Below are 24,531 nucleotides of genomic sequence, written 5' to 3' on the forward strand. Positions count from 1 at the left end.
GATCCAGATGTTTTATGTGTTTATGGCCAGAAAGTTGTGAAGGGATGGTTTGTCTCCTGTATAGAACAAAGTACAGCTAAGTGTTGTCGTTGCTTTGTAGCTTCATATCTTGTTTTCAAGACTATCCTTTTTGCCCGTTGTTCTAGAAAGTACTGGATGAATGCCAAAACCTGAGATCCTGCCAACTCCTTGTCAATAGTCGGGTTTTCGGACCTGATCTATGTCCAGGGACCACTAAATTCCTCCTTGTCTCCTTTAAATGCAAACCTAGTAAGTAATCCACACCAGGAAAACATGTTTTTGTGTGTTTCATTGTTTGTTTCGCTTAGAATGCCACTGCACAAGGCTTTGCATAAATCCATGTTAAGTTTTAAGTCTCTTAGATTAATAACAAGTTGTTTTTTCTACTTTACTTTAGCCTTCCATTGTGCTTACAACTTCACTGTGCTTGCTGCCAATGTAATGACCAGTATAATTTGTCAGAATCAGATGTCAGACACCAGACTCGAAAGGAAAAATGTCTTGGAAATTATTTTTAAAGCCATGTCTTATTAGAAATACAGAGCTGAAAAGCAAAAACAGATGTTTAGGTTAAGGATCCAAATGATGAAGAAGATATCATAACAAGTAGTATTAAAAATGCTTAAGAAGTAGGACCAAGGCTTTCAAAGATCCTCGGTTTACTACCTACCATTTATAAACTAATGACTGGAGGATACACTTGCATGGTTAATTTTATAGCAGAATTACCTGTGTCCTAAACAGGTAATTGACATTTGTATGGAAAAGAGACAAATCCTGCCTCAAAGAGAATGACCTTTGCAAACATGATAAGAGCATCAGAAAAATTAAGACAGTCACAATGAGGTTTCATTTATTTTATTTTTTTTTCAATTGTTTTTTCTTATTGCTATTATGTATGAGAAAAAGCCCCAGCTGCCCAGGGACTCAGCTTTTCCTGGCAGTTCATCTCCAGTCTGGCTGAAATGGGTCCCAAAGAAAATACTTGAAAGAATCTTAGTGTTTACATTTTTAGTATATTACAATCACTACATTATTCATAGTAGATAGATTTGAATATTGTGGCTGTACCTGTTCTCATTAGAAACTTCCTTTTACTAATTGAAAGTGGACTGGGTTCCTCTTTGCTACTTTTAAAATATTTTTTCCACTGGAAGTGAGTTAAAATGAATGCATAATATTCTCTGTGACCCAAATATTACAAAAGCTAGTCAAAAGTGTATTTAACAGTGAGTGCTGCCTTCAGAATTGAGGAAGAGTCCAGGTCCAGTGTAAATTGCATGATTTATTTGACAGGAAATTTATCTTTGTAGGTAAGATACCAATATTGTTACACTTGGCTATGGGAAGCAACCTCACTCAGGAGATGACTTGAGTATAATTTTAAGCTTATGATACAATCTGCTTGCCTTCAGATGTGCACCTAAGTAATTGCCCAAATCCCTCAGTTTTTCATCTATTTAAAAATGTTGCATTTCCCTCTGTTGCTGAGGTCTCTGTTGTGTTCCTACCCTTGCTGTGTCCTGTGCCACTCGCAGGTTTGTTCTGTAGCCTCCCCAGCAAGCCCGAAGCACAGCTGAACAGAGGCAGAGCCCAGCTTTAGGCTGTCAACCCTTGGGTCAGAGCTCTTGTATTCTTGGCCTGATCCCCATGGGTGTACACTGTGGCAGGTGTTTCTGCAGAACTAACAACCTGCAGCAGGTTTAATATTCTTAAAAAATACTCTTTTTTGACTTAAATTTGTGAGTGATGAAGAGTTCAAATGGAATAAACAGGATTATTACCAAGAAAATTAACCCCTTTTCAAAAATCTGTTCTGTTCTAAACAAAACAATGTTTCCTTTGTTGAATAGATAGGAGTTTTTCCCTGCCTGGTTCCCCTAGCACTGACACCCACACTGCTCCAGCAACACCTCTCAGTAACAATAAGATTTCCCTTTGCTCCTGCTTAGCTCAGGAACCTCCTTTCCTGTTTTCACATTTCTGAAAGACAACAAAATGGAGCAGAACCAACCCTTCTCCCCGGCCTCATCGGCACGAAAAGATGGTTGGCCATGAGCGTACCCAGGCCAGGGAGACCCGAGTGGTGAAATGCCACAAGCAGAGCGGCTGCTCGGGCCAGCAGGGGACCTCTTTGGCCAGACGGCAGACTCCAACCAGATCCCAAGGTGGGATCAGCTGCGCTGCCCGAAAGGCCATCTCACTGGCTTCCTTACTGTGGGAGCATGTGGGGAGCGCCACCAGCCTGCCTGTGCCCCCTGAGAAAGGGAGGGGGTTGTTTTTTTCAGGCTCCTGGTCCACGCTGCTTTGTCAGCCAGGTTTTCAAAGCAGCCCTTGCCAGGTTGGGGAAACCCACCGACTATGGTGGAGCGATGAAAATGCAGCTGAGGCCTGGCTTGGCACACACAGCCCGTGCCCCATTCTTCAGTGTTTGCCCAGGGGCTGTGCTGTGGCACCAGGTGATGCCAGCCATCCCCATGACTGGTGAGCGGCCTGAGGCCCTCAGCACTCCGGCAGGCATTGGGATAGGCACAGAAAGTGACATTGTCCTTCAGGGGCATGAAAGGAAGGGATGAGGTTTCTCCTACTGAATAGTAGTGGAAAGCAGGCCAGGAAATCAGGCAGGAATGGGGGTGGCTGTTCCACCGGGAGAGGAGGTTGGCAAAAGTTAATATTTTCATTCATTTTTAAAAGGAGCTGGAGGCTTTAGATACTCATAAGGGAACAATTTAGTTGGAGGAAACACTCTGCTTTGCTATTGGCTTTGCCTCTGGTTGTAATCGTGCCACATATCACTGAGAGCACAACTTGCAGAAAAGCTGTTTTCTGTCATGCTGCTATTTGCTACGAACAGTCCAGCTGAGAAAGTTGCCTCATGCTACCGTATTGTTATTTGCTTCTATTTTAGCTGAATACAAAACCAAATCAGCCTGTGAAAACCAGGAACTGAAGCTCCACTGTCAGGAGTCCAAGTTCCTCATGATCTACTCTGCTACCTATGGCAGGCGGGCACGCGAAGAGAGCGTCTGCTCGACCGAGGCGGAGCGCGTCCCCCCGTTCGGTATGTTATTATGCTCTTAACAGACCCTCCAAGAGGCTGCACAGGGAAGTGGGGGCACAGGCGGGGAGAAAACTGCAGGCACAAGAGCATTGGCTTCTTGGAAGTGCCGATGACTGAAACATGAGAGATTATTTCTGGAACTCAAACAAATTGCGTAGCACAAGGGAGAAATGAGTAAGAAATGTAAGCAAAGTAATAACCCTTGATGTAGTTAATCAGTTCTTAATATGATTAACATCAAAAATTATTTCTGTTGGCTCTCTTGAACTTAAGTGACTGTATTAAATACCAGCTGCTGGCCTCTCATCTTCCTCCAGCTTCTGATAATGATCAGGCAACCCGAGTGGCCCAACGCCTTATCTCACAGCTACCTTCCACTTTGGTCTCTGCTTCCACTGTCTTTACTTTCCCTTAAATGCAGCCGGTCAGGATGAGGTCCATAGATCAGGGACCATTGCTTTAGATGCTGTTGTTTGACCAGACTCCAGGACTGTAGTAGTGTGCTAATAAATCAGATGTGCCTGGGACTTCTCTCTGGCACCAAGTCCAGCAGGCAGGAAATGTCCTGTGTATGTAGCACTGAGCTCTTATCCCCCCAAGCAGGGCGAATGCATGCAGGCTGCCTCCTGGGGCTGCTCTCTGCCCAGAATTGTGATGTGGAGCTGGTGAGAGGATGCTGTTGAACAGGCCAGAAAAGTGCAGGTCTCATACATACCACCGCAGAGCACTGCGTCACAGTTTCAGAAATGTTCCCTGCCACTGCTGATTTGCTAGTACAAGTGCATCCCAAAGAAGAGAATATTAATGTTGCTCTATTAGTAATTAATGTATAGCCAATATAGTAATGTTGATATAATTTTAATATCACTTTGGTCATGGTCTATGAACACTGTCAGACTCACACTGTGCCCTTTGAAAAATGTAAAAGAACCCAAAACATCACAAGTAGTTTATGGTCATCATCAGTAACCAGTCATCGACTTCAATGTGTAGTCTCAACTGGTGTATGACTAATGACTCAATTTTTATCATTAAGTATCTAAATTTATAGTAACACATGGTTGTGAGGGTGCTTGAATAATGAATATATGAATAATGCATTCAGTGGTTGACACCAAAAGCGTGAAGGTAAATTTGCACGCTGTGGAGAAGGCCAGCACAAGATCTGTGTGTTTTTCACATCCCTTCATACCACACAAGGAAGGGCTTACATGACTGACACCAGCCCTGTCTGTGCAAAACCTGAACTTTACTTACTTAGGAGAACATGCTACAAGTGAAATCTATAAGAAGCATTTCTGAACATCAAGAAGAGATCAATAATTAGTCTTAAAAGCCATTTGTCTGCAAGCCAATGTTTCAATTTAGTTTTATAGGTATTAAAAATGTATTGGCTGAAAATTGTATTCTGTTCTTTTACAAGAATTTATTTAAAATTGCCAAATCTGTTTCACACTGGCTATCCTGTCTGATCCTTCACTGGGGCTTTAGCTCTGGGTATCTGTTCTACAAAGGAAACATTTTAGCAGGCTTCTGAAAGACCCATACATCCTCCATGATGATGGCCTTAGTGTATGACTCAAAGCAGAGAAGAGAGAGCTCAGTTGATTGAGAAGGGCTGCTACCATATTTATTTCTTGCACTTCATTCACCTCTGGGAATTGTTCCCTTGTGTATGGTGTCAGTCCTTACAGTTCACAGATCATAATACTACAAATCCTTTCTATATAAAGTTTCCCCGTGTAAGTAGATCAAGAATTTGCAACAATGACAAATTCTGTGCTGTGGCTGCCTGCATATAAGCAACTCCCGTTGCTGTTCTTGTGCTATGCAAAGAAACCTGTAACTGTGATAACATTAAAGAGCGTAAAAGCTGAGACAAACACAAGGTAGATCTGTAGAAGGTAGATCCTTATGTGGGTTTCCCATTACTGTATGAAAGTAGCTGGCCTCTTCCTCCATGCTGCCAGTAACCCCTTGCAGTGAGCATAATTTTCAAAAGCACTTATGTGGCTTGGGGAGATACATTCAGTTATCACAAGGGACTGAGCAATTAGGAGCCAAATCCAATTGACTCCAGTTCTCTCCATCTGGAGCTTAAATCTTATTTATGTGGTATTTGAAGCATGATACAGATGTCAGTGGGTGCATAATAAGACTTTTTAAGTGCCTGGATACCCTTCTCTCAGAGAAAGCAATAATAATATGAGTGTCAGCATGATTTTAATTACTTGAGACAATTTAGAAAACTTCGTTCTACTGCTCTTCATTCCAGAGTCAGTGCCCATGTACGTGTATATGTTTGCACCAAAAGCTAAATCTGCTCCATCTCACATCCATGTTGTTTCTGCCCATGTTCATCTTGGCCTAAAGGCTGTGCACAATCCTTTCCATTTCTTCTGTTGCACCACAGGGAAGCTGTGAGGCTCTTTTTTTTTTTTTTTTTTTTTTAATACTATGCAGAATAGAAGTTGTTTGTAGGTTCTAATGACATGTATAGGAAGTCTATACTGAGTTCAGTTTTGCATCTACACGTACTGGATGTGGTCCTGCTAGGAGGACTGGATATCAAATTAATTAGATACTCACATGCAATATAGCTGATAAACAATTACTGACAAGCAGCAGCTTTGAACTGAGACAGATGTATTTTGAATTATCACTTTTCTTTGAACAATATATCAAACCAGCTGACAGATCTCCAGAGCTATGCTTCAAAGGCAACACAGGAAGATGTAAAATGTCTTTAGCATAAAGGCATTTCTCCATGTAGTAAATAGAGTATATAAATCCGTCGCTGTTATTGATGACATCTGTGTAGCCTCAGAGCAGCTGTGGGATTGTGAGCCTCAGCTCAGCATTCAGCATGACTGCCTCCCCCTGGGACACGTTTTGTGAGCCAGTTCAATAATCTAACTTAGGTGCCAGTGTTGGTACAGAGGAGGAAGACAAGCAATGGGGACACAGTGCCTCCCCTGCTAGGTAAAGCCCTGGCAGTAGAGTTTTCCTCTGGTCTGTTTGGGTTTTGCTTACCCTAGGCAGTGGAACAGCTTTAGCATGAGACTATGCCAACAGAAAAACCTACACAGGATGGGATGTGGGAGACAGACACAAGTCTCTGTTCTCATTCAGACAAAGAAAGCACTTGAAACACTGAGTACAAGAAACTAACGTGCGCTGCAGCCAATACAACAGCACCACTTCAGACCCAGGACTGATACCTAATTATATGTGTAACTTCCACCTTTTGTTTCCAAATGTCTTTTACTTTTGTTAAAAATGTCCAGAAACAAAAAGCTGCACTTAGAATGACTCATCTTGCTCCATGCAGGTTTGTGGAGGGGGAGATTTGTCAAAAAACGTGGTATTTCCATGTAAGATCAGTAAAAAACATTTTTCCTGTTTTATCTTCTTCACCGTCAAACTGGAGGAGGACTTTTTTACATATTTTACATGTTCTCCAACTTGTCATCAGGACCATTCATTCCTATGAGTGGACACGGTTGCCCCCTTCAAAGGACAGCACATAAAGTCTGGTCTCCAAGCATTTTAGTTTTTTTTGCCTTCAGGAAAAGTTTCTTCTGCAAAGTAAGCTCTTGCCAAAAGCGGGAGATTTCATTGAAGCATGGGCGTTTATTTCCATTATAAGCTCTCTGGGTCTTTGCAGGAAAATCAAGAACTTCAAGCAGCGTCCTGCTTCTGCAGCTGTTCAGTGACTGGCACTGTTAGGACTCCACAGGATTTAGAGAAAGTAACTTCCGCATTATGCTAAGATTATCAAAAAGCTCACAAGAAAATTTAAGATTTGTTTTGGTTACAGTTCTGCTTAGCAGGATCTATTGTGCCCAGCAGGTCTCCAGCAAAGTAGGAGCCTGTAGCAGTTGGTTCCTCTTCTGATATGCTCTCTCTTTTACATTTGTGCTAACATGTGTATGAGGAAAGAGACAATTTATTGGCCAAATGAAGCTAAAGAGTTGTGCCAAAACAGGTTGCCATAGAGAATATGAAGAAGGTTCAGGCCAACAAACACTTCCCAAATCATAAATTACTCTTGTTAATACACGAAAGTACTTGAAAGGAGGCTTGGTAGTAGGTAACCTCCAGCTGCAACTTGCAAGCTAGAACACCAAAACGTAATTCCCAGAAATTTTACCTGGATCTGCATTGGCTGGTCAGACATGTGCTTCCACAAGTGGTAGTGACCAGCAGAGCCCAGGACTGCCCATCTGCATTGCTGGAAGGTAGGGTCCTTTCCAGCACAACCCTCTCTTTAGCTCGTTTCCATTCTAGGGAGATTGAAGAGGTGCGTGTGACTGCGTGTGTGTGTGTGTGAATTCAGGCACTCCCATCACAGCTGTCACCATGGCACGACTTACCCTGGGGCTGGATTTTGTCTAATCCCCTCTTCCCGCTGAAATGATATTCAGGTAATAAGAAAGAGAGACTTCCAAAATCCTGTAGATGCCTTCCAGCCCAGCATGGTATCACAAATTCATTATATAACAATGTTTTGTGATATTGTGATTCCTTTTTTTATTTTTATTTTATTTTTTGTATCAATGTTTTAGACAATTCAGTGGGACTGCATCTGTTATTCACCAACAGTGATTGAAAAGCTTTTGGCTCCATCTCATACCAGGAGATGTATATTCCTCCCAGTGTGAGCCAGTCCCTCGTGTAAGTCTCTTGAGAGCAGCTGTAAGTGAAGTAAGGGTACAAACAACTGTAGTCAGATCTGGAAGCACTTACGCACTGATGGTGTGGGCGGGGTAGATGCAGAGGCATGATTCTGTAGCAATGCCAGGGCTCAGGGACATGGAGAAGGTTTACATCTTCCCTTGCAGCTTCTGCCACTGCTGCCTCGTCACTTTGGGTGTGGGAGACAACAGCTGGCTGAACCTTATGGGTGCAAAAGTGGGGACAAAATTGCTCGATTTTGCTTCCACCACAAAATGCCTTCTGTCTATGTGCAGACGTCAGATATGAGAAGATCCTTGTCCGTGTCAACCTTAGTAAACTGGGCAACTTAGTAAACTGTCAACCTTAAACTGGTCAACCTTAGTAAACTGGGCAACTGGGCAGTGTTTTGGCCCCCAGGGGAGCCATTCCTCCCCTTGACCCCAAAAATCTTGTCAAGACAAAGCTCCCCTAGAAAGAAACCCTGTTCAAAGCAGAGGCAGGAGAAGAAACAATTGTTGGAGTGAAGAAAAAAAGCAGTCACCATTTTTAGACTCCAGGTAACTTTCTGCTGAGGTGAATGGGGAAGGTCACATTTTGCTGAGCAGCTGTTTGGAGGCGTTTAAAGCATGCTCAGACACACATCACTTCATCCATTAATGTTTTCCTTACTAGCAGTTGAGGGGTTTTCTTGTGTATAGGTTTTTCTAGCATAGAATTTTGAGCTGTTGGGAAAAGTGTACTTGGCATTCAAGTTCAGAATAAGGTAAGGAGGTGAATTGCACATAACCAGACCTATGAGCTTTTGAGCAATAGGAGTTTGGTTCCTGCTGCCACCCGAGGAGTGTGGAGCTCCACTTGTGCCTTCTCCTCAGTATTTGTGCTGGCAGATAGATCCCTCGCTCCGAGCCTACGCGTGTGCGATGAGGAGAGGATGACTGTGGGGGGTTTGCACCAAATGCTCACAGACTGAATTCCAAACTCCAAGCCACTCATAAGGAAATCCAAGAGCCTCACAGCAGGCACAGGAGCTGGTGCTGTGAAGTACAGGAGAGAGGGGGTGCAGCTGTGCAGAAAGCCCTGGAGTGGTACTCACTGGTAAGGAATGGCCTGTTCTGACAATAAGCGGTATTTTTAGCATATCGTACCGCCTTGTTTACTGGCAGAACCTGGACCTGGAATATAAAGGTATCAGCAACACTTTTCATAAGTGTTTTTGCTAGAATCGGCAGTGCAAATGGCCCTTTTCTGATGCGCAGGCAGGACCCTGTACGCCATGCTCTTGCATAAATTACCATGTTATTATGGTAACTTTCTTTAGGAGTTCGCAGCCCTAGCTTGCTCCGGAACTCCATAGTTTCCCCTTGTCAGTTCTTATCCCCGGAGCTGATACTTGGGCTCCACAAAGCACAAGCCATGCTGATGTAGTAGTGTGAAATCTTTGCTTTCAATCGATTTTAAAAGCAAGCTCCTTATTCTTTTGTGGGTAGGCGTAGCCCAGAAAACATAAAGCCCTGTAGGCCAGCAGTTTGGGACGAAAGCAACAAGCAGCTGCGCTCTAGTATCGAAGTGAAAAACTGTGGTGGGGCTCCCCTTTTGGGTTCCCCAGTCCTTCAGCAGCACATTACTTTGTATGTAATGTGGATCTACGTTTGAGACACATCCCTCACCCACAGGCTCTTGTGCTCCGGGAATGGTGATGTGGGAGAAGACGGCCGTCAGGAGTGTTTGGAGCGGGTGTGCCAGGATGCCGCTGCCAGCGCTTGGCGCAAAACGCTCGGGCCAGCCCTGGCTATTCCATCACCTGCAGCTCTTGTGTGGCAGGGTGCAAAGAAAGGGAGGGAAAGCTCTTACGGTCTGAATTGAGAGAAGCTTTAAGGAACCAGAAGACAAATTGCTACTCATTAAAGCCTGCGTGATTTATGGCATGTCATTTGCATGCCAAAACTTTCCTAAACAAAGCTAATTAGGGAGCTGAAAGAGCCTTTCCTCTAGAAACAAGGCTTTCTGCTCCAACTGTTAAATAGCTGCAGTCAGATTTGATAGTGTACTACTGTGTAAAGACCCTCTTCTTGATGCCCGCATCTCCATGCCATCCATATAAGCATGCATTTCAAAGGATCCACCAACAGTGGTGGTGTGTAACGGGCAACTCCAGCGGCAAGGCATGAAGAATTGAGTGTTTTCCCAGCCATCCATTGCTGCTTTTTCTATCACTGCTGGTGGATGTCACCAGCCTTCTAGCATGCTGGGAAAGTGCTTTTCAAGAGGCAGTTTATTTTAAACATATGGTACCAATTTAGCAAGGCCCATAAATGTAAGCTTAGTTCAAACATTTCTTAGATGTTCAGGAAGAAGACACAAGACATGTTTATGTTCATCTCCTGATTTGTGATTTCTTCAGGACTGCTGAGTAGGGCTGCTCACTCATGTAATCAAAATTAAGCATGGAGTGAATCTCCTCCTCTCTCAGATACTGCAGTAAGGTGTTTGACCAGAAGGAGGATAAATTATCCCCAGCATGAGCTCCGCGTTGCTGCAGCTGCATTGTTATTAGACTCCCAAGCAATTTTGGTTGAAACCAGCTCGTACATCTCTTCAACACACACGGGCTTCTCTGAGTTCACTGTAGATACACTTCTGTAGTGTCTGCTTGCGGGAGATTGTGCAGATGAAGCTACAGCCACTGAAGAAGTGGCCTTCAGTACTGAGTACACAGAATTCCTCCGAGCTGAACTCATGGCTCAGTTGGCACTAAAGCTGCCCAGACACCTACCAGGGAGGTAGCAAGGGCACACACAAACCAGACAGAAAGAAACTGAACAATTTTTGACCGCATCACGGAAGGCCCAGATCTTCCTGGACTACAGACAGCTGTTAAATAATGTTACAATTGTAAATTGTTGTTGTTGTTATGGTTCTTTCCAGTTAATATTTGTGCTGTTCTATAGAAGCAAGCCAGCCTTGGTCTCCATTCACACACCTGTGACACCAGCCAAGCCTTGGAAAGTTCTCCAAAAGCTGGCCTGCCAAGAGCCTGTAGGCACATGACGGCTGGCTCCTCAGGTGGAGGAGCCAAATCCAACATGAATATAGGTGATAAGGAGCTATTAACTCCCAGAGCAACAAGAGCAAACATCTTCCAAAGGCAAAATGAAACATGTACTCACTGTATCACTGAATTTGTAGAAAACCATCAGCATAACGGCTGGCTGGGAGTAGCTCGAAGGGCAGGGAAGCTTGTAGAAAACATAATTCAGCTTGCCAGACTGCTGTTGTGCTCCCAATCCATTCCACAGTTGGACTTGGTGATCCTGAGGCTCTTTTCTAACCTGGATGATTCTATGATTTATGAATCATCTGATAGTTCCTCCTGATATTCTTTGGTTGTTTTTGTACTTGCCAAAATACGCTACTTAGCTGTCTAAAATGTCCACCTGAATATATCCTTAGTTAGCTGAGATCTCCAGAGAGACTAAAACAGCAGTTATTTAAGCAGAGATATCCAGTGTTTTAAATCAGACTTCCCCACCTGCCCAGCAGCCTCCCAGGATACACAGGCCTTAGGTTTTTAGGTCTCCAGAAAGAGAAAGCTGCTCTCCCCAAAATCTGTCTTGAAAGGTAACCCCTGGGCCCTTCACCAAACATACAAATCAGTCCAGCATCTCCCAGAGGCTCCACTCAAGGACGTGCCACTCAGTGCTGGTGTCAGGGGATTAACTCTAAAAATCACAAATGTACCCTATTTTCACCTGTTGGAGGTGAATCTTCTTTGCCAAGATCTCCAGTCTCAGATCTCTTCTTTCTTTTCAAACAAGAGTGATTTGGGAAAGCTTTGTGAACACCATTTTCTTCTTCCTCTGCAGAGGCACAAATGAGATTAAGCTGTTGGAAGGAGAAGGTGCCATCCTTGTCTGAGGTTTATTATAGGAAAGACAGCTTTAATGAGCAGAGAAAGAGATGTTTTCACATCTCTAGGATGTCCCTGCCTAGGAAGACTTAGACGGAGAAATACCTACCGTCCATAGAGGTTGACCAGATGGGTGAGGTAACGCTGACTGGAAGCGGACAGCTTCAGAAAATTATTACTTACCCCAGGCCTGTGATTTCTGCACACTTTCTGTTTTGAAACTGAAACTAACAGGTATTTTTGCTTGGTGTATTGGGGTCTAACACATGTGGATACTGAGAATTCAGTCACATTTATAGACATTCTTTTTCTTTAAAGCAAATTTTTAAAACTTTGCCCCGTCCACAGCTCTCCATCCGCAGGGAGAAGCGGGGCAGCCGGGGCCCTCTGCGCGCACGCAACGTGTCATTAGGCACGAGTACCGTGCGGCGGAGGTGCCTTTGAAGTTGATTTAGGCATGCAGACTTGGCTTGTGGTAGCAGCCTGACTGGAACAGCGTGGCGTTTGGTACGGCAGGAAGAAGTCAGGTGTCTGCCCAGTTAGATGTTGAGCCTAGCTTGACTTCTTGGCCGTGGCGGAATGGCTCCCAGCAGCACCAGGCTGAGCAGACCGTAAGCTACCTTTAGTACACTGAACTTCGCTGTAGCCCTAGCTGCTGTGGTGCACAAAAACTGATCTCACTTAGCTTGAATAGAAACTGGGCATCTGGTCAAAGCATCGTGATAACCCAGGGGGACGGAGAGAGAGACCTGCAAACGGTATTGCATCTGCCTTTATTTGCAAGCTCTTCTTAAGATGAACAAGGTGGAGGTGCTTGGTTCTTCCAGGCCATCATGAAGGAAACCCAGGTGACGTCCAACGCAGCACCTCATTTGTAGGTTGGCATGGATCTTACTGCAACCTTAGCATGCACCTGGAAGTCAGCACGAGGGAGTTAGCTTGCTGCAAGTTCACACTTTCTTTGCATGCTGAATTCATTGCATTCACAAATCCTGATACCTAATTCTGAAATCCTGTTTAGGCAAACATAGCTGTCTGAAACTGAGAGCAGATTTGTGTGTCTTGTTGTGCACGTGGCAGCTATTATTTCTGATAACACTGCTGTTGTATATTTATTCCATGTATTTTTCTTTCAGACTGTTTGTCTTACACAGCGTTAGAAGTTTTATCGAAAAGGTGTTACGGGAAACAGAGATGCAAAATTATTGTCACCAGCCAGGATTTTGGAAGTCCGTGCCTACCTGGAGTGACAAAATACCTTAACGTCAGCTATGCATGTGGTAAGAGCACAATCATTTTGAAGCCCTTATTCTGCTTGCAAAGCAAAACAATGCGAAACAATGCACACATATGGAGACACACACACAGAGAGGCTTCTGAAATCTACCCCTCCTTAACATGGGAATTTTGTGACATGGCTATACCCAAAATATGTGAACAATCCCATGGATAGAGCTGCACCCAATGTATACCTTGACATTAAGTTGTTTGTTGTTCTTTTTTTTTTTCCCTTGTAAAAATGCATTTTATAATAAAATATTAAGTATGTATTATTATATCTCAAGAAATACTATCAAAATAAGATTCTGTTCTGCAGAATTCACCTGCAACAGAGCTAGGAAAAATAATCTGCTCTTGCCTGCCATGGGTCCAGGTACAGCAGTGCTGCATAACTGTGGCACTGTGTACAGAGCCCAGTCCTGAAACCTGAGTCACATGAGCACACCTACAGCCTCCAGCCTTGCAGAGGGATTTCCTTTCTCATGGGCAAGGTCTCTCTAAAATAGAGGTTTGAGGTTATAGACCCCTTGCAGGACTGAAGCCTACTTCAGCTCAGACAAGAAGGAAGAGTTTTTCATTTTCTTTATTGTAGGCTGATATATTTGCATCATGTAGAAGCAGAGTTCCTATAGTTCTTTTTTTTAAAAGCAAAGGCCATGGGACAGCGAAGTGTAATACCAATGAAAGTGAGAAAAAAAGACTGCAGGACTTCAGTGCAGTGCCTTATGTAGGTGTTGCATACTTTTAGGAATGTCTTTCTTTAAATGAGGACTGGAACAGATTTCCTCAGACTCTGCCTTCTGCTGCCAGCTAGTCGTGAGTCGAATTGTGACCCTCGGTGGTGGCTGTCTCTCACATGCCCCTGCTCTAACCGAGGGAAGTGCAATATCTTTTTCACTGAGTTATTGCTCTGCTTCTGGGACGTGCTTTTTGGAACAGCAGCACGGGACTGATTGCCAGATCGCTGTGTACCTGAGGATCAGAGGAAAGGGAGCCCCAGCCATTTCCTTGCTGGCATGAGAGAACTTCTTTTGTGGTCTCCTAATGTAGCTGTGAGGTGAGGGTCGTCACAGTGACTCTCCTCTTTATGTTGTTGAGGAGAGCTGGAGACCTGCCTTTGTGCTAGCACGTAACATTGTTGTGCAGTTGTCTTCGTGCTGTAGTAACTTTATGAATGAGTTAATGGGATCCTCTTTAATTAAAGATAGTTGTAACAGATTGTTCTCTCTTAACGCATTCATATGCTGGAAGACAAGTGTATGTTTGTTTGCAGTGAGGTTATGCGCTCTGGTTTTTAGTGAAGTGGTTTTGCAATAACACATGGATAACAAATAGCGCTCGTGTGTGTTGCTGGCACATGTCGAAGACTTTTTCTTCTGCCAGATCCTACGGAGCTGTGCAGTCTGAAGCATTAGCCAATGGTTTGCAGGTCTAATTGTTTATAGATCATCTAGGCAACATGGGAAGAGGCTGGCTGTAGTCCAGAATGACATTTTACACTTTCCCCTCACTAGAAGATCCCTGCTAACCTGGTGCTTCCCAAGCTGAGATAAATGGGCGTTCCTCTGAAGCGACAGGGACACAGCTGAGCAGAGCACATTTTCTGAGGGCTGTACCACACTTGAAAGTATCGCCAGCAAGGTCAGGAATGTGAAAAAATCTCACTCCCTACCTCAGAGGTCAGCAGCCGTTCAGGGCTAGCGTGTCTGCCTGCATTTCTGTTTTCACAGTTAACTCCCACTGGTAAAAGGAGAGGCTGGTCTCTCACAGTCCCGGTGCCTCAGTGACCCCCCCGGCATCACCTCCTGTCTGCACGGGGTAGCATCTGACAACAGCTCCTGCCGAGGCTGGCATTTGGGAGCCTGCCCCAGGAAATGCAGCTGCTGACTCCGGCACCATGCCCGTGTGTCCTGGATGCTGCTCTCACCCCTCATGGGCTGCCCTCGGCAGCTTGCTGGGCCTGCCCTGCCTGCTGGCACAGCACCGAGAGTGGCTGCGGTTATCCTGATAAAGAATTCCTTCGGCTGGTGTCACATAGTCTGTGCAGCGACCTGGTGCAGGTCTTAAAGCCCTTGTGTGCAGTGTGTGTCTGAAAAGAAACCCCAGCTAAAATTGGTGGTGCGAGAGCTGTTGTTGCCCATGACGTTTTGAATTAAACGCCCCCCCCCCCCCCAACAAATATTCGGATGCCATATCGAACATCCATCCAAACCCAGTGGGAGAGGGTTCAGCCCTGCCACAAACGATGTGTTGGGAAGGAGGGGAGCAGGAGGAACATCAGCTCAGGTGGAGGAGGCCCGGGCACCGGGCACCGGGCCACGCAGCAGGAGCAGCGGGGCGTGCTGCGGACAGCACGGCCTCCCGGGAGGGATGTGTGAGGACAGGGGAGGGAGGCACTCGCCCAGCGTCGGCCACGTGGAGGCTAAGAGAAAGAGGCTACAGCGTGGGGATGCCACAAAGTGTAGGCAGGGGATGCCTACATCTCGTTTACTGCCTTCCAGTTACTTCCAGGTCAAACTCTGCTCCTAACAGCCAGGCCTGCGAACGCAGCGCGCAGGCTGAAAGAAAGCAAACCAACCTCATCCACTGACAAAAATACTCTGCTGCTGGAAAACAGTTACGAATTACGATGGTATACAAGCCAAAATAGAAATTAGCTCATTTGCCCCTATCTCTGTTGGCTTTCTGTTGCAAACAGGAGCAAAGAGTCCCAGAAAATTCCCTCACCGGGAAAGGAAACAGATATGACTTGGAGCCCACACACAGAAGAGTACTGCTCAGAAAGAAGTGCTATTTTTAGTTGTTTTTGCAAATGAAAACTATGCTAAGCCCCAAGCCTCGCTCTCCTCTGTTCCATTTAACTCTCTTTAACACTGTTTATTGGCAAATCTTTGTGTATAGGATAGAGGTGAGCGTCATACTTGAAATTTCTTTCTATTTTTTTTCTCCTTCACATAAGTCTGCAAATCAATCATTCTGCCTTCATACAATACAGGGAGCAGGTGCCAAGATCTGGGTACCTGAAGGGCCCATTCATCTCACACACAATACATGAACTCTCAACGTCTCCACGGTGTGCCTTCTTTTAGCAGTTTTACTTAAAAAAAGAATGTGAAAACTTCTCAAGGGAAAAAAAATAAATGCCATGAGAAGTGCCATACCCAGAGCACTTCCAGCCCATCCTGAGCACCTTCCTTCTCTGGGACCGCTTTGCAGAGGACTTCACACGAGACTTTAAACAGGCAGAGCCTGAGGTGCCGCCAACAGAAAACAAATTAATGTACAAAATAAACACTCCTTCCTGAGCAGGTGACCGAGCGCTGGCACAGGCTGCCCAGAGAGGTGGTGGAGTCTTCATCCTTAGGGGTCTTCAAAAGCCACCTGGGCATGGTCCTGGGCATCCTGCTGTAGGAGGCCCTGCTTGAGCAGGGGTTGGACCAGGTGACCTCCAGAGGTCCCTTCCACTCCCAGCCATGCTGTGATGCTGTAATGGGGATTCGTAATTAACTGGAGATCTGTTTTCCAAAACTGACAGTGCACTGTTTGCCTTTCTTCTTTCCAGTTCCTAAAGTTATCCTGACAGCTGTCAACCCCCTGGTCACTGACAACAAGTCTTCTGTGAAGCTGAACGACGGTGAGCATGGTAATTAAAAAACAGTAATTGTTTACTCCTCTCCTTTGTCTTTGACTGCAGTAGGACGTTTCAGCACAGCAGAGGCGGGTGTGAGGGAGGGGACAGGGGGAGCGCTGCTGGGACAGCATCTGCCCTCCTGGCTGGGACAGGATGGGGCCAGCACGGCCACGGCTCTGTTGTCACAGCGATACAGAAGGAACGCTCTGCTGTCCCCTGTATGTTTCTTACACGATTTCCAAGGAACTGTGAAACTTCGCTTAAGTCAGCCTGTGTGTCACGCCAAACAGGGGCTGAGACATGCTGAATTTTGACTGACAGGGACGTGGATACCCGGCAGGCCATAACCAGTGCACTCTTCTCTAACTTTGACTGAAAGATGGGAAGAGTAAAAGTGAAAGTGTAGTTGGTCCATGGTGAAGGGTCTTTTAAAAATTACAGCCACACCTGCTTCTCGTAAATGCAAATGAAATGAACCATGTGGCTAGTGCATATTCGCTGCCATCGCTAACTGCAGTGGGCTAGGAAGTCCACTGGATAGGTGTGAAGCTTAATGAAGTAAATTGTTTCAGAAAGCTTAATGGGAACAGGCAAGGGGTTTCACTTGGTAATAGTTTTTTGGTTTGTTTTTTTTTTATAATTTTGCCATTTTCTGTATACTCAATATTTTCAATACCTTAATTATTTGCTGTTTATATTTGATTTCAATATTTATTTTATTAAATAATCTACTATCATTTGGTCTAACGTTCTGCAAGGCACAGTGCTGTTCTGTCTATGTTTTAGTCAGACTCATTGGTTCAAAAGCCATAAGAAGAATATCACCTTAGCAGCTTTGTCATCTACGATGTGACTGAGTTTGCTTTACTTCCTCTTGTTGCAGGTATCGACATTGACCCAAAGGAATCAAGACTTCCAAAGAAAGATGGCACTATTGTTAGCAACTCCTTGGCTACATTTGCATACATTAGAGGTAGGAAAATGAGAGATTGGTTCATTAGATTGTGGCATTTTGGAAGGAGTAGGGAAGGGGAGGATCACCTCAGAAGGTCGCAGCTGGAAATCCCATATTTATAGTAACAGTATTATTACAATATACTCGCAGTCTTGTGGATGGGACAATCACAGCGCAATTGACATTTATAGAATATTTTCCATCTTGAAGGATCCAAACTCTTAGGGACTGCAGCCAAGATTTTTTTTTAATGAACATTTTCAATGGGGGCTGTTGGTTGTTCAGTATTTTTGAAAACCTGGTCCCCGATCTGGGAGCAGCACTGGAGACATCCATTTTTGGAAATGTTGGTTTACATACATATAAGGATCATTGAGGAGCAACAAATAAATAAATAAATCGGCCCAGCCATCGCCGTTATGAGCCATGACAGGTTTTGTGACTTTGCAACACTAAGGCAAATTGTGTTGAGGCCAACAGATCTGTGATCACCAGATCTCTAACACCACAGCAAAAGTCTCATGAATTTTGGAAGTGAGCAAGGGGCTGGCATTAAGAAGCAACTTTAAGGCTTCGGCTAAGGTTTCGGCTCTTCTAGAAAACAGCAGGAGCCATGCAGTGGTCGAGTTGCTGCCTCCCTTGTTGCTATACTGGGACGTGATCTCAGCATGTACCGGGAATCACAATGCTCCCTACCAGCCCGGGCTGGAGATGCTGCTGTGGCTCCTCAGAGCAGGGAGGTGCTCTTCCCATGCCCCCTGTTAGTGAGAGTAAGACCCATTTTGGCAGGATAGCTGGAAAAAAATGGTATGCTTCTGGTAGGTGGTTAAGAATGCTAATAAAGCAATGGGATAATGTTGTTATTTTATGTTTTTAAGAGTCTGGGATTTTTGCATAGTAATCTGAAGAAGCAGAGACAGCACCATTCAGTTCCCAAGTGCAGGGCATTTCGGGTGCAGGGCACAGCAAGCCCTCTCCCACCCCCTGCCCACAAATACCCCCTAACACTGTGGCCACGTAATGCAGGACTCTGGAAATGACAGCTGGCTTTTTTGTAGATAGACTTTGGCAGAGTTTGTGAAGTGTTTAAGCACTGGATTTCTAATTTCAGATCATCTAGAAAGAGCTGCTCTACTGTTTGTATCCAGCGTTTGTGTGGGATTAATCCTCACGCTATGCGCCTTGGTGAGCCGCCGGTCCTGCTCTAAAGACTTCAAGAAATTGCAAGGAAAGAGGGAGCACCTAGTGCCAGAAAGTGATGGAGCAGATGAGAACAGTGAGAACGAGGAGGAGGAAGACTCCTCCGAGTCAGAGGTTCAGGATGAACTGGCAGAACTTTACAGACCTCCTTACTCAGGTTATAATTCAGCAGAAGCAGCAGACCTGGCTGAACGGATCGAGCGCAGGGAACAGATCATGCAGGAAATTTGGATGAACAGTGGTTTGGATATGACACCACCTAGGAATATGAATACATTTTATATTAATGAACAATAAATGGCTTATTTTGGATGACGCCCTAGCCTTTTTTTTTTTTTTTTGAAAAAGAAATGTACCTTCTGTGAAGGAACATTTGTATCAGTACATATAATTATTTGTAAAGTAAGAAGAAATATATGCAATAAAAGGAGAGCTTCAAACCTTTGACTGTCTATAAATCATTCTGTGGAAAAACACTTTTATAAAGTCTCATAGTTTTGAATTATACTATAGATTGCTTTTCACTGTATATTTGGGCTCAATTGCCATATGCAGGTTATGAAATATTAAAAAAGGAGAACAATATTTGAGAAGCATAACATGGAGGAAAGCCTTCTGCTTTAGGACATAGCACTTGTACCCAGTTAGTGTGTTGCAGCCCATAAATTACATGAGAATGTGTTCTGTTGTTGAGAAATGTATTATTAACAGAGGGAGCAGGACGGAGCAAAATTAAACACAGGTGCTTGAAGCTTGAACCAGCAGATTCATTATAACATATTGGGGGGGGGAATAAGCATACCCCCCCCCCCAACATCTGTTCAAGCACCCTAATGATCTCCCACACCCAACACATTTTCTTCTCAAGTAAAATTTTGGTGAAACCAAAACAGTACCACGAAATGCTGCAACTGTAGTAGGTGCATGTGCTTGAATGACCATCCACTGATGTTTTTTTTCTCACCTCATTGGTCCCTACAGGGTCCGAGAAATAGTTTAGTTAGTAGCAGTCCTCTAGATGGTAATGCAACAGTGCCTGCCTCAGGCACACTTCAGCATACCCAGAGATTTCACAACGCCTCTCAGTCTACAGCTGCTTTTTGTAAAGCATAGAGCCACCAGGTGAGCCCAACCCTATCAGTAAAAGAACTGCTGAAGAACAGGCGTAAGGGGAGCATCAATCTGCATTCCAGGCCCTCAGGACCCTGCTGCTAAGGAGAAGTTCACCATCCAACCATCAGAAGAGACTTGCCTGAGGTCTAATCTCTTCTCACTTCTGCTGTTACCAGTGCTGGCAAATTGGTGAAGCACAGGCAGTGAGTGCTTCATTGGAAAAAAAAAAAAAAGGTTGGCATATATTAAGGCCATACTTTGTAAGTGGAACACTGTGTTAACAGTGCTAATATTAAAGCATGTTTTATAACCTTGATTTAAGATTATATTCACAGGATTTTTTTTTTTAAGATCACTTGCAAGTCATTCAGACTGATCAGGTTTGGTTTAGTGCAGCCAGACAGAAAATAAAATCAGAAATTTATCTAAGTTGAAAACATAACCTTCCTGCCTTTAAATAAAATGTCTCCAATATTTTAACTGCACTCCATAGGGAATTTCGTGAACAATAGGAGGAAAAATGTCACTTCCTATTGGTAATACTTCATGAGTTCATTGTGCTTTCCCGCTCAGACACTGTGCTTCTGGGTAGCGCGAGGTAGCATGAAACGCTCGGAAAGAAAGAAGTGACAGGGCTCGTCATTTCCTACTGATACCAAGTCACATCTAAGCATGGGAAAACTTAAAAAGGAGGAAGGGACCTACTCAGATGACTAAGGCACAGTTGCGTGCTCAACTGGAAAAATCTCAACACCGACTGGCATCCTATTAGCGGAAGGAAGAGGGACTGAAGAGAGACACGAAGAGCTGAGCTCATCTGCGGGGCTGGGACACTTCCCCTCGTGCTTATGGGGCTGCACGAAAGGCTGCGCTCCTGTGGGGGCTTGGCTCTCCCCCTCACAGATAGAGAGGTGTTGCCGTCCACGTCCCTGCACAATGGTCCTGAATAGGTTTGGGTCTGAAAAGAATTGGCTTTTGTCCTATGGGTGGAGGAACCGGGGTTTTACTTCTGGCCGGCCCCGTGAGTAGGTGTGAGACAGCTCCACCAGGAGGTGACGCCGTCCTCCAGACCCATGAGGCAGGTTGGTTGCCTGTTCAGGTTGGTTGGTAGGAAAATTTCTTCACTGGAGGAGCTGTGAGGCATTGGAGCAGGCTGCCCAGGGAAGTGGCTGAGTCACCATCCCTGGAGGTCTTCAAAAGACGTGTAGATGTGGTGCTTACGGACATGGTCTGGTGGTAGACTTGGCAGCGCTAGGTTACTGGCTGGTCCCCACTGTCCCATTCTCGTCACCCAGACACATCCTCCAAGTGATGGTGCTGCTCTGGGGGTCCCTGCAGCCCAGCTGAAAGCAGAGGCGACCCTTCCTGGTGATGAACAGTTCAGGTGGCAGCAGGTCGGTAGAAGCCAGTCTCTAGCTTAGAGCCTGGTCCCTTACTTGGGGCAAAGCTGCAAAACGCCTTGCTTTTCCAAGCTCCCAGTTCTCTGACCTCCTTTCACAACCCTGGAGGAAATAGGCTCATTATATTAAACTAAGATAAGTCACTTATTTTTTCTGCTACCTTTGTGCATTTGCCTGTTAATGACAGTGAGCCATGCAGGAGCATCCCCCACCATCCTGGATGTGCCCTGACCAGGGTGAAGCCGAGCCAAGTGTCCTCACTGGCCGTGTCACACCCTGTCCTTCCCTGCCCACTGCCCCAGCCTCTACCAGGCACCCTCTGGTATCTCCCCTGGCTTCCAGACCACCTCCACCAAAGGCTCCCTGCTCCTGCCACCCTCCCACCAGCCGCCTGCATCCCGTGTGTGTCATGTCCCACACCTCCCACCATGGCACCTCAGGAGCCCCAAAACCCGGAGAGCATTCTCCATGCAAGGCCACGACTCAGAGGCCTAGGTTAGCTGGCTCTTCTCAAAGTGGCCATGGGGCAGCAAGGCAGGGCTGGGGCTGCACCCCTGCTCCCCACTGTGGAAATAAATAAGGAAAAGAGCCAGGGAAGAGGCTGCTTCCCAGTGTAGAGCCCATCACAGCTGCTGGAGATGTGCGGGGAGGAGAAAAACGTGCTTAGCAATGTGTGCCTGCTTGGATGTATTCCTGTCGTACCGCATCTTCAAGCCTGGTGACAAAGTCCTGTCGTGGGAGAGCACCAGGAGCATCTCGGCAGGGCCAGGGAAGCGGCTTTTGCTCCAGTGCAGTAGGGTGAGATTCACTCAGGGTTCGTTCCCTTGACAAGATTGTTTATACTCTGAGCCTGGGTTGCTGTTTCATTCTTTCTGTGGAAAACTTTCCAAGTCTAATTGGGGAAAGCTATCAATTAGTGCTTCATCTCGTTCCCAAATGTTCGCTGCTCACAGCGGTATGGAAGTAAGAGTGAAAACAAACACGAACAAAACTCAGGAACGGGCACTAATTATTTCAATCTCTCTGAAATGACACCTTCTGCAGAAAAAAACATCCAGCATGGAAAACAGAGAACTAAAGGGCAACCTATTTACCTGACCTGACCACACAAATTTTATTTTATGGGAAAGCACGGGGTATGCCAACTAAAGACAAGCAGTGCATACAGTGATCCATGTTGTTTTCAGTGCTGGGTCTGTTTTACTGCAGTGGCATCAGTGGTAAGAAGCAATTGGATTTTGCCAGCTATTAGTGGGATGCACAAATGGGAAGGAAAAAAAAAAAAAAAAAAAGCAGAAATACCATAGCCAGCATCTATTTCATTTCCAGGCTAAGGGTAGAAATATAACTGAACGAGGTGCCACAGGTCTGCAACAACACCTTGGGGAGGGCATTTCACAGCTAGCAAAAAGATGACCTCTCAGCCACAAAATCCTTGTGAGTGCCCAGAAAAGCAGCCTAGGGATATTACAGGGGAGATTTTGCAGGCTGTGTGGCTGGCTCGGCATGAAAGTAGCTATTAGGCTTAGGCTACAGACATGGCCGTGGGAATGACGTGCATTCGAAAATGATATGAGCCAGCATCAGCACCGAATAACCCAGGCAAGGGATCTCACATCGCTTCTGAAATCATCCACGGTGGGGTTCCTCGGGGTCACGGAGGAAACCCGTCCATCCAGACCTCGCTGAAGTAAGCAGAAGTCCTGCCAGTGAGTGCTGGAGACGGCCCTGCAGAGAGCCACTGGGGCAACAGCGGTGTTCTCCTCAGGGAGCTGAACTCCAGCTGGGAGCAGAAGAGCAACGTGAAGGCCCTGCCAAGGTGCGAGGCACGGTCCTGTTGTACTGCTCGGGTCTGTGCTCACAACATCCCCCGTGGTGCACATCAGCCTGCGGTCTCTGCGGTGCTGGGGATGGGTTTGTGAGCACCCCGGAGCAATTCCTCAGCAGGATCAGCCACACTCCTGTAAGGGGGAGCCCTGCCCCAGCCTTATAAAACTCCCCATCCATTTCTGCACCCGGCATTTCCCCTTGTTAAGGAGGCAGCGCTCCTAAGGAAGGGGCCCTGAAGATGTGAGGGTGATACCCGCTTGCTCTGTTCCAGGGGGAGCGAGAGGTCTGGAAGGCCTCCGTCAGAGCTCAGGCCCTCAATATGCAGACAGGTCAATCAGCCATGAGAACCTCTGTTAGGCTCAGAGACAACAGAGCTGCCTGGTTTGGGTTTGTTTTTTAATTCCTGAAACATCTGGACACAGCAACACGGTCGGGTTTTGGAGCTGGGCCTTGTTCAGAGCCAGGCCCTTCTCCAGGTATGTGGTGGGACCAGCAGGCCTCAGGAGGTCCTCCCAGCCTACGTTATTTTGTGAGCCACTGACCAGCTCTAACCCCAACATTTGGAGTCGCGATGGCAGCAGTGTCAAGTCTTTTGGTTGTCCGGCTTGTCCGCTACTGTTCCTGTCCACCCTAAGCAAAAATTTAAAATGGAATAGCTAAAAATATCCCTCGTCAGGAAAGAGGCGAAATGTCCTTTTCTGAACGAGCCCGCAGGGTGCTGTTGAGGGAGAGGCAGGAAGAAGCAGAGCTCCAAAACTGTGACCAGCCTCTGCACTGTGGAAAATTATGGGTTGGATCCTAAATCTGCACACACTGTTGCTTTGGTATGAAAAAAAGAGGTGGCGGTATGAAGCAGCACACCATGTGCACAGCCGTGCCCACAGCCCCCTGAGTGGCGATGTGAGTCGCAGCTGTGTGCTGGTTCCTGGAAAAAATATCCCTACACAACAGTTTTTAACCACAGCATTATAAATATTTAATCTTGCTTGGCTGCATTACTCAGCCTTTATTAAGAGCTGCTCTCACAGCCATAATCTTTGGAATAAAATAATAATTGCCTTTTCTTTTTCTTTTTCTTCCTTAAGGAAGTGCCAAATTTCCTATTTTTGCTATAAACTTCCTCGTTCAGAAGGCAGCCCCGCCACGGCTGCTGCACAGGACGTACTCCCCGAGGCACAATGCGGGACGGGCGCCGTCCTTGACACCGCAGGCAGGTGGCTTTGGCACGGGGCCTGCTGGCCTCATGGCCCAACGGGGCTGTCCCCGTCACCCGGCATGCCCAGAGCATGGTGAGGGGGGGCGAGGACGGAGGACAGGTTGTACTGAGTAGGAGCTGTGGGGTGCAGGAGGGGGAATATGGAGGGAAAACAGATCACCATTAAAATGCACCATGTGTGTTAGGCGCACCCTGCTCTAAGGCTTTCCAGTGCAGCAGCCAAACCCCTGCTCCCT

General features: G+C 45.8%; 1 protein-coding gene across 4 annotated transcripts in view; it reads left to right on the forward strand.

Annotated features, from left to right (window-relative positions):
• The window catches only part of EVA1C (eva-1 homolog C), a 38,316-nt gene extending 19,135 nt beyond the window's left edge, over positions 1-19,181 (forward strand). For 3 of the 4 annotated variants that reach the window (XM_048071372.2, XM_048071369.2, XM_048071371.2), the window contains exons 3-8: positions 147-270; positions 2,930-3,082; positions 12,806-12,949; positions 16,513-16,593; positions 17,465-17,554; positions 18,648-19,181. In XM_048071372.2, the coding sequence (XP_047927329.2) occupies positions 147-270; positions 2,930-3,082; positions 12,806-12,949; positions 16,513-16,593; positions 17,465-17,554; positions 18,648-19,033 (978 nt within the window). In that variant the 3' untranslated portion in view covers positions 19,034-19,181. The remainder of the gene's footprint in view (positions 1-146; positions 271-2,929; positions 3,083-12,805; positions 12,950-16,512; positions 16,594-17,464; positions 17,555-18,647) is intronic. The other variant, XM_066978109.1, reaches the window with a different exon arrangement.
• The last annotated feature ends 5,350 nt before the right edge of the window (positions 19,182-24,531 follow it).

Source organism: Anser cygnoides, chromosome 1 (assembly GCF_040182565.1).
Source record: "Anser cygnoides isolate HZ-2024a breed goose chromosome 1, Taihu_goose_T2T_genome, whole genome shotgun sequence".
In the NCBI taxonomy this organism is placed as follows: Eukaryota; Metazoa; Chordata; class Aves; order Anseriformes; family Anatidae; genus Anser; species Anser cygnoides.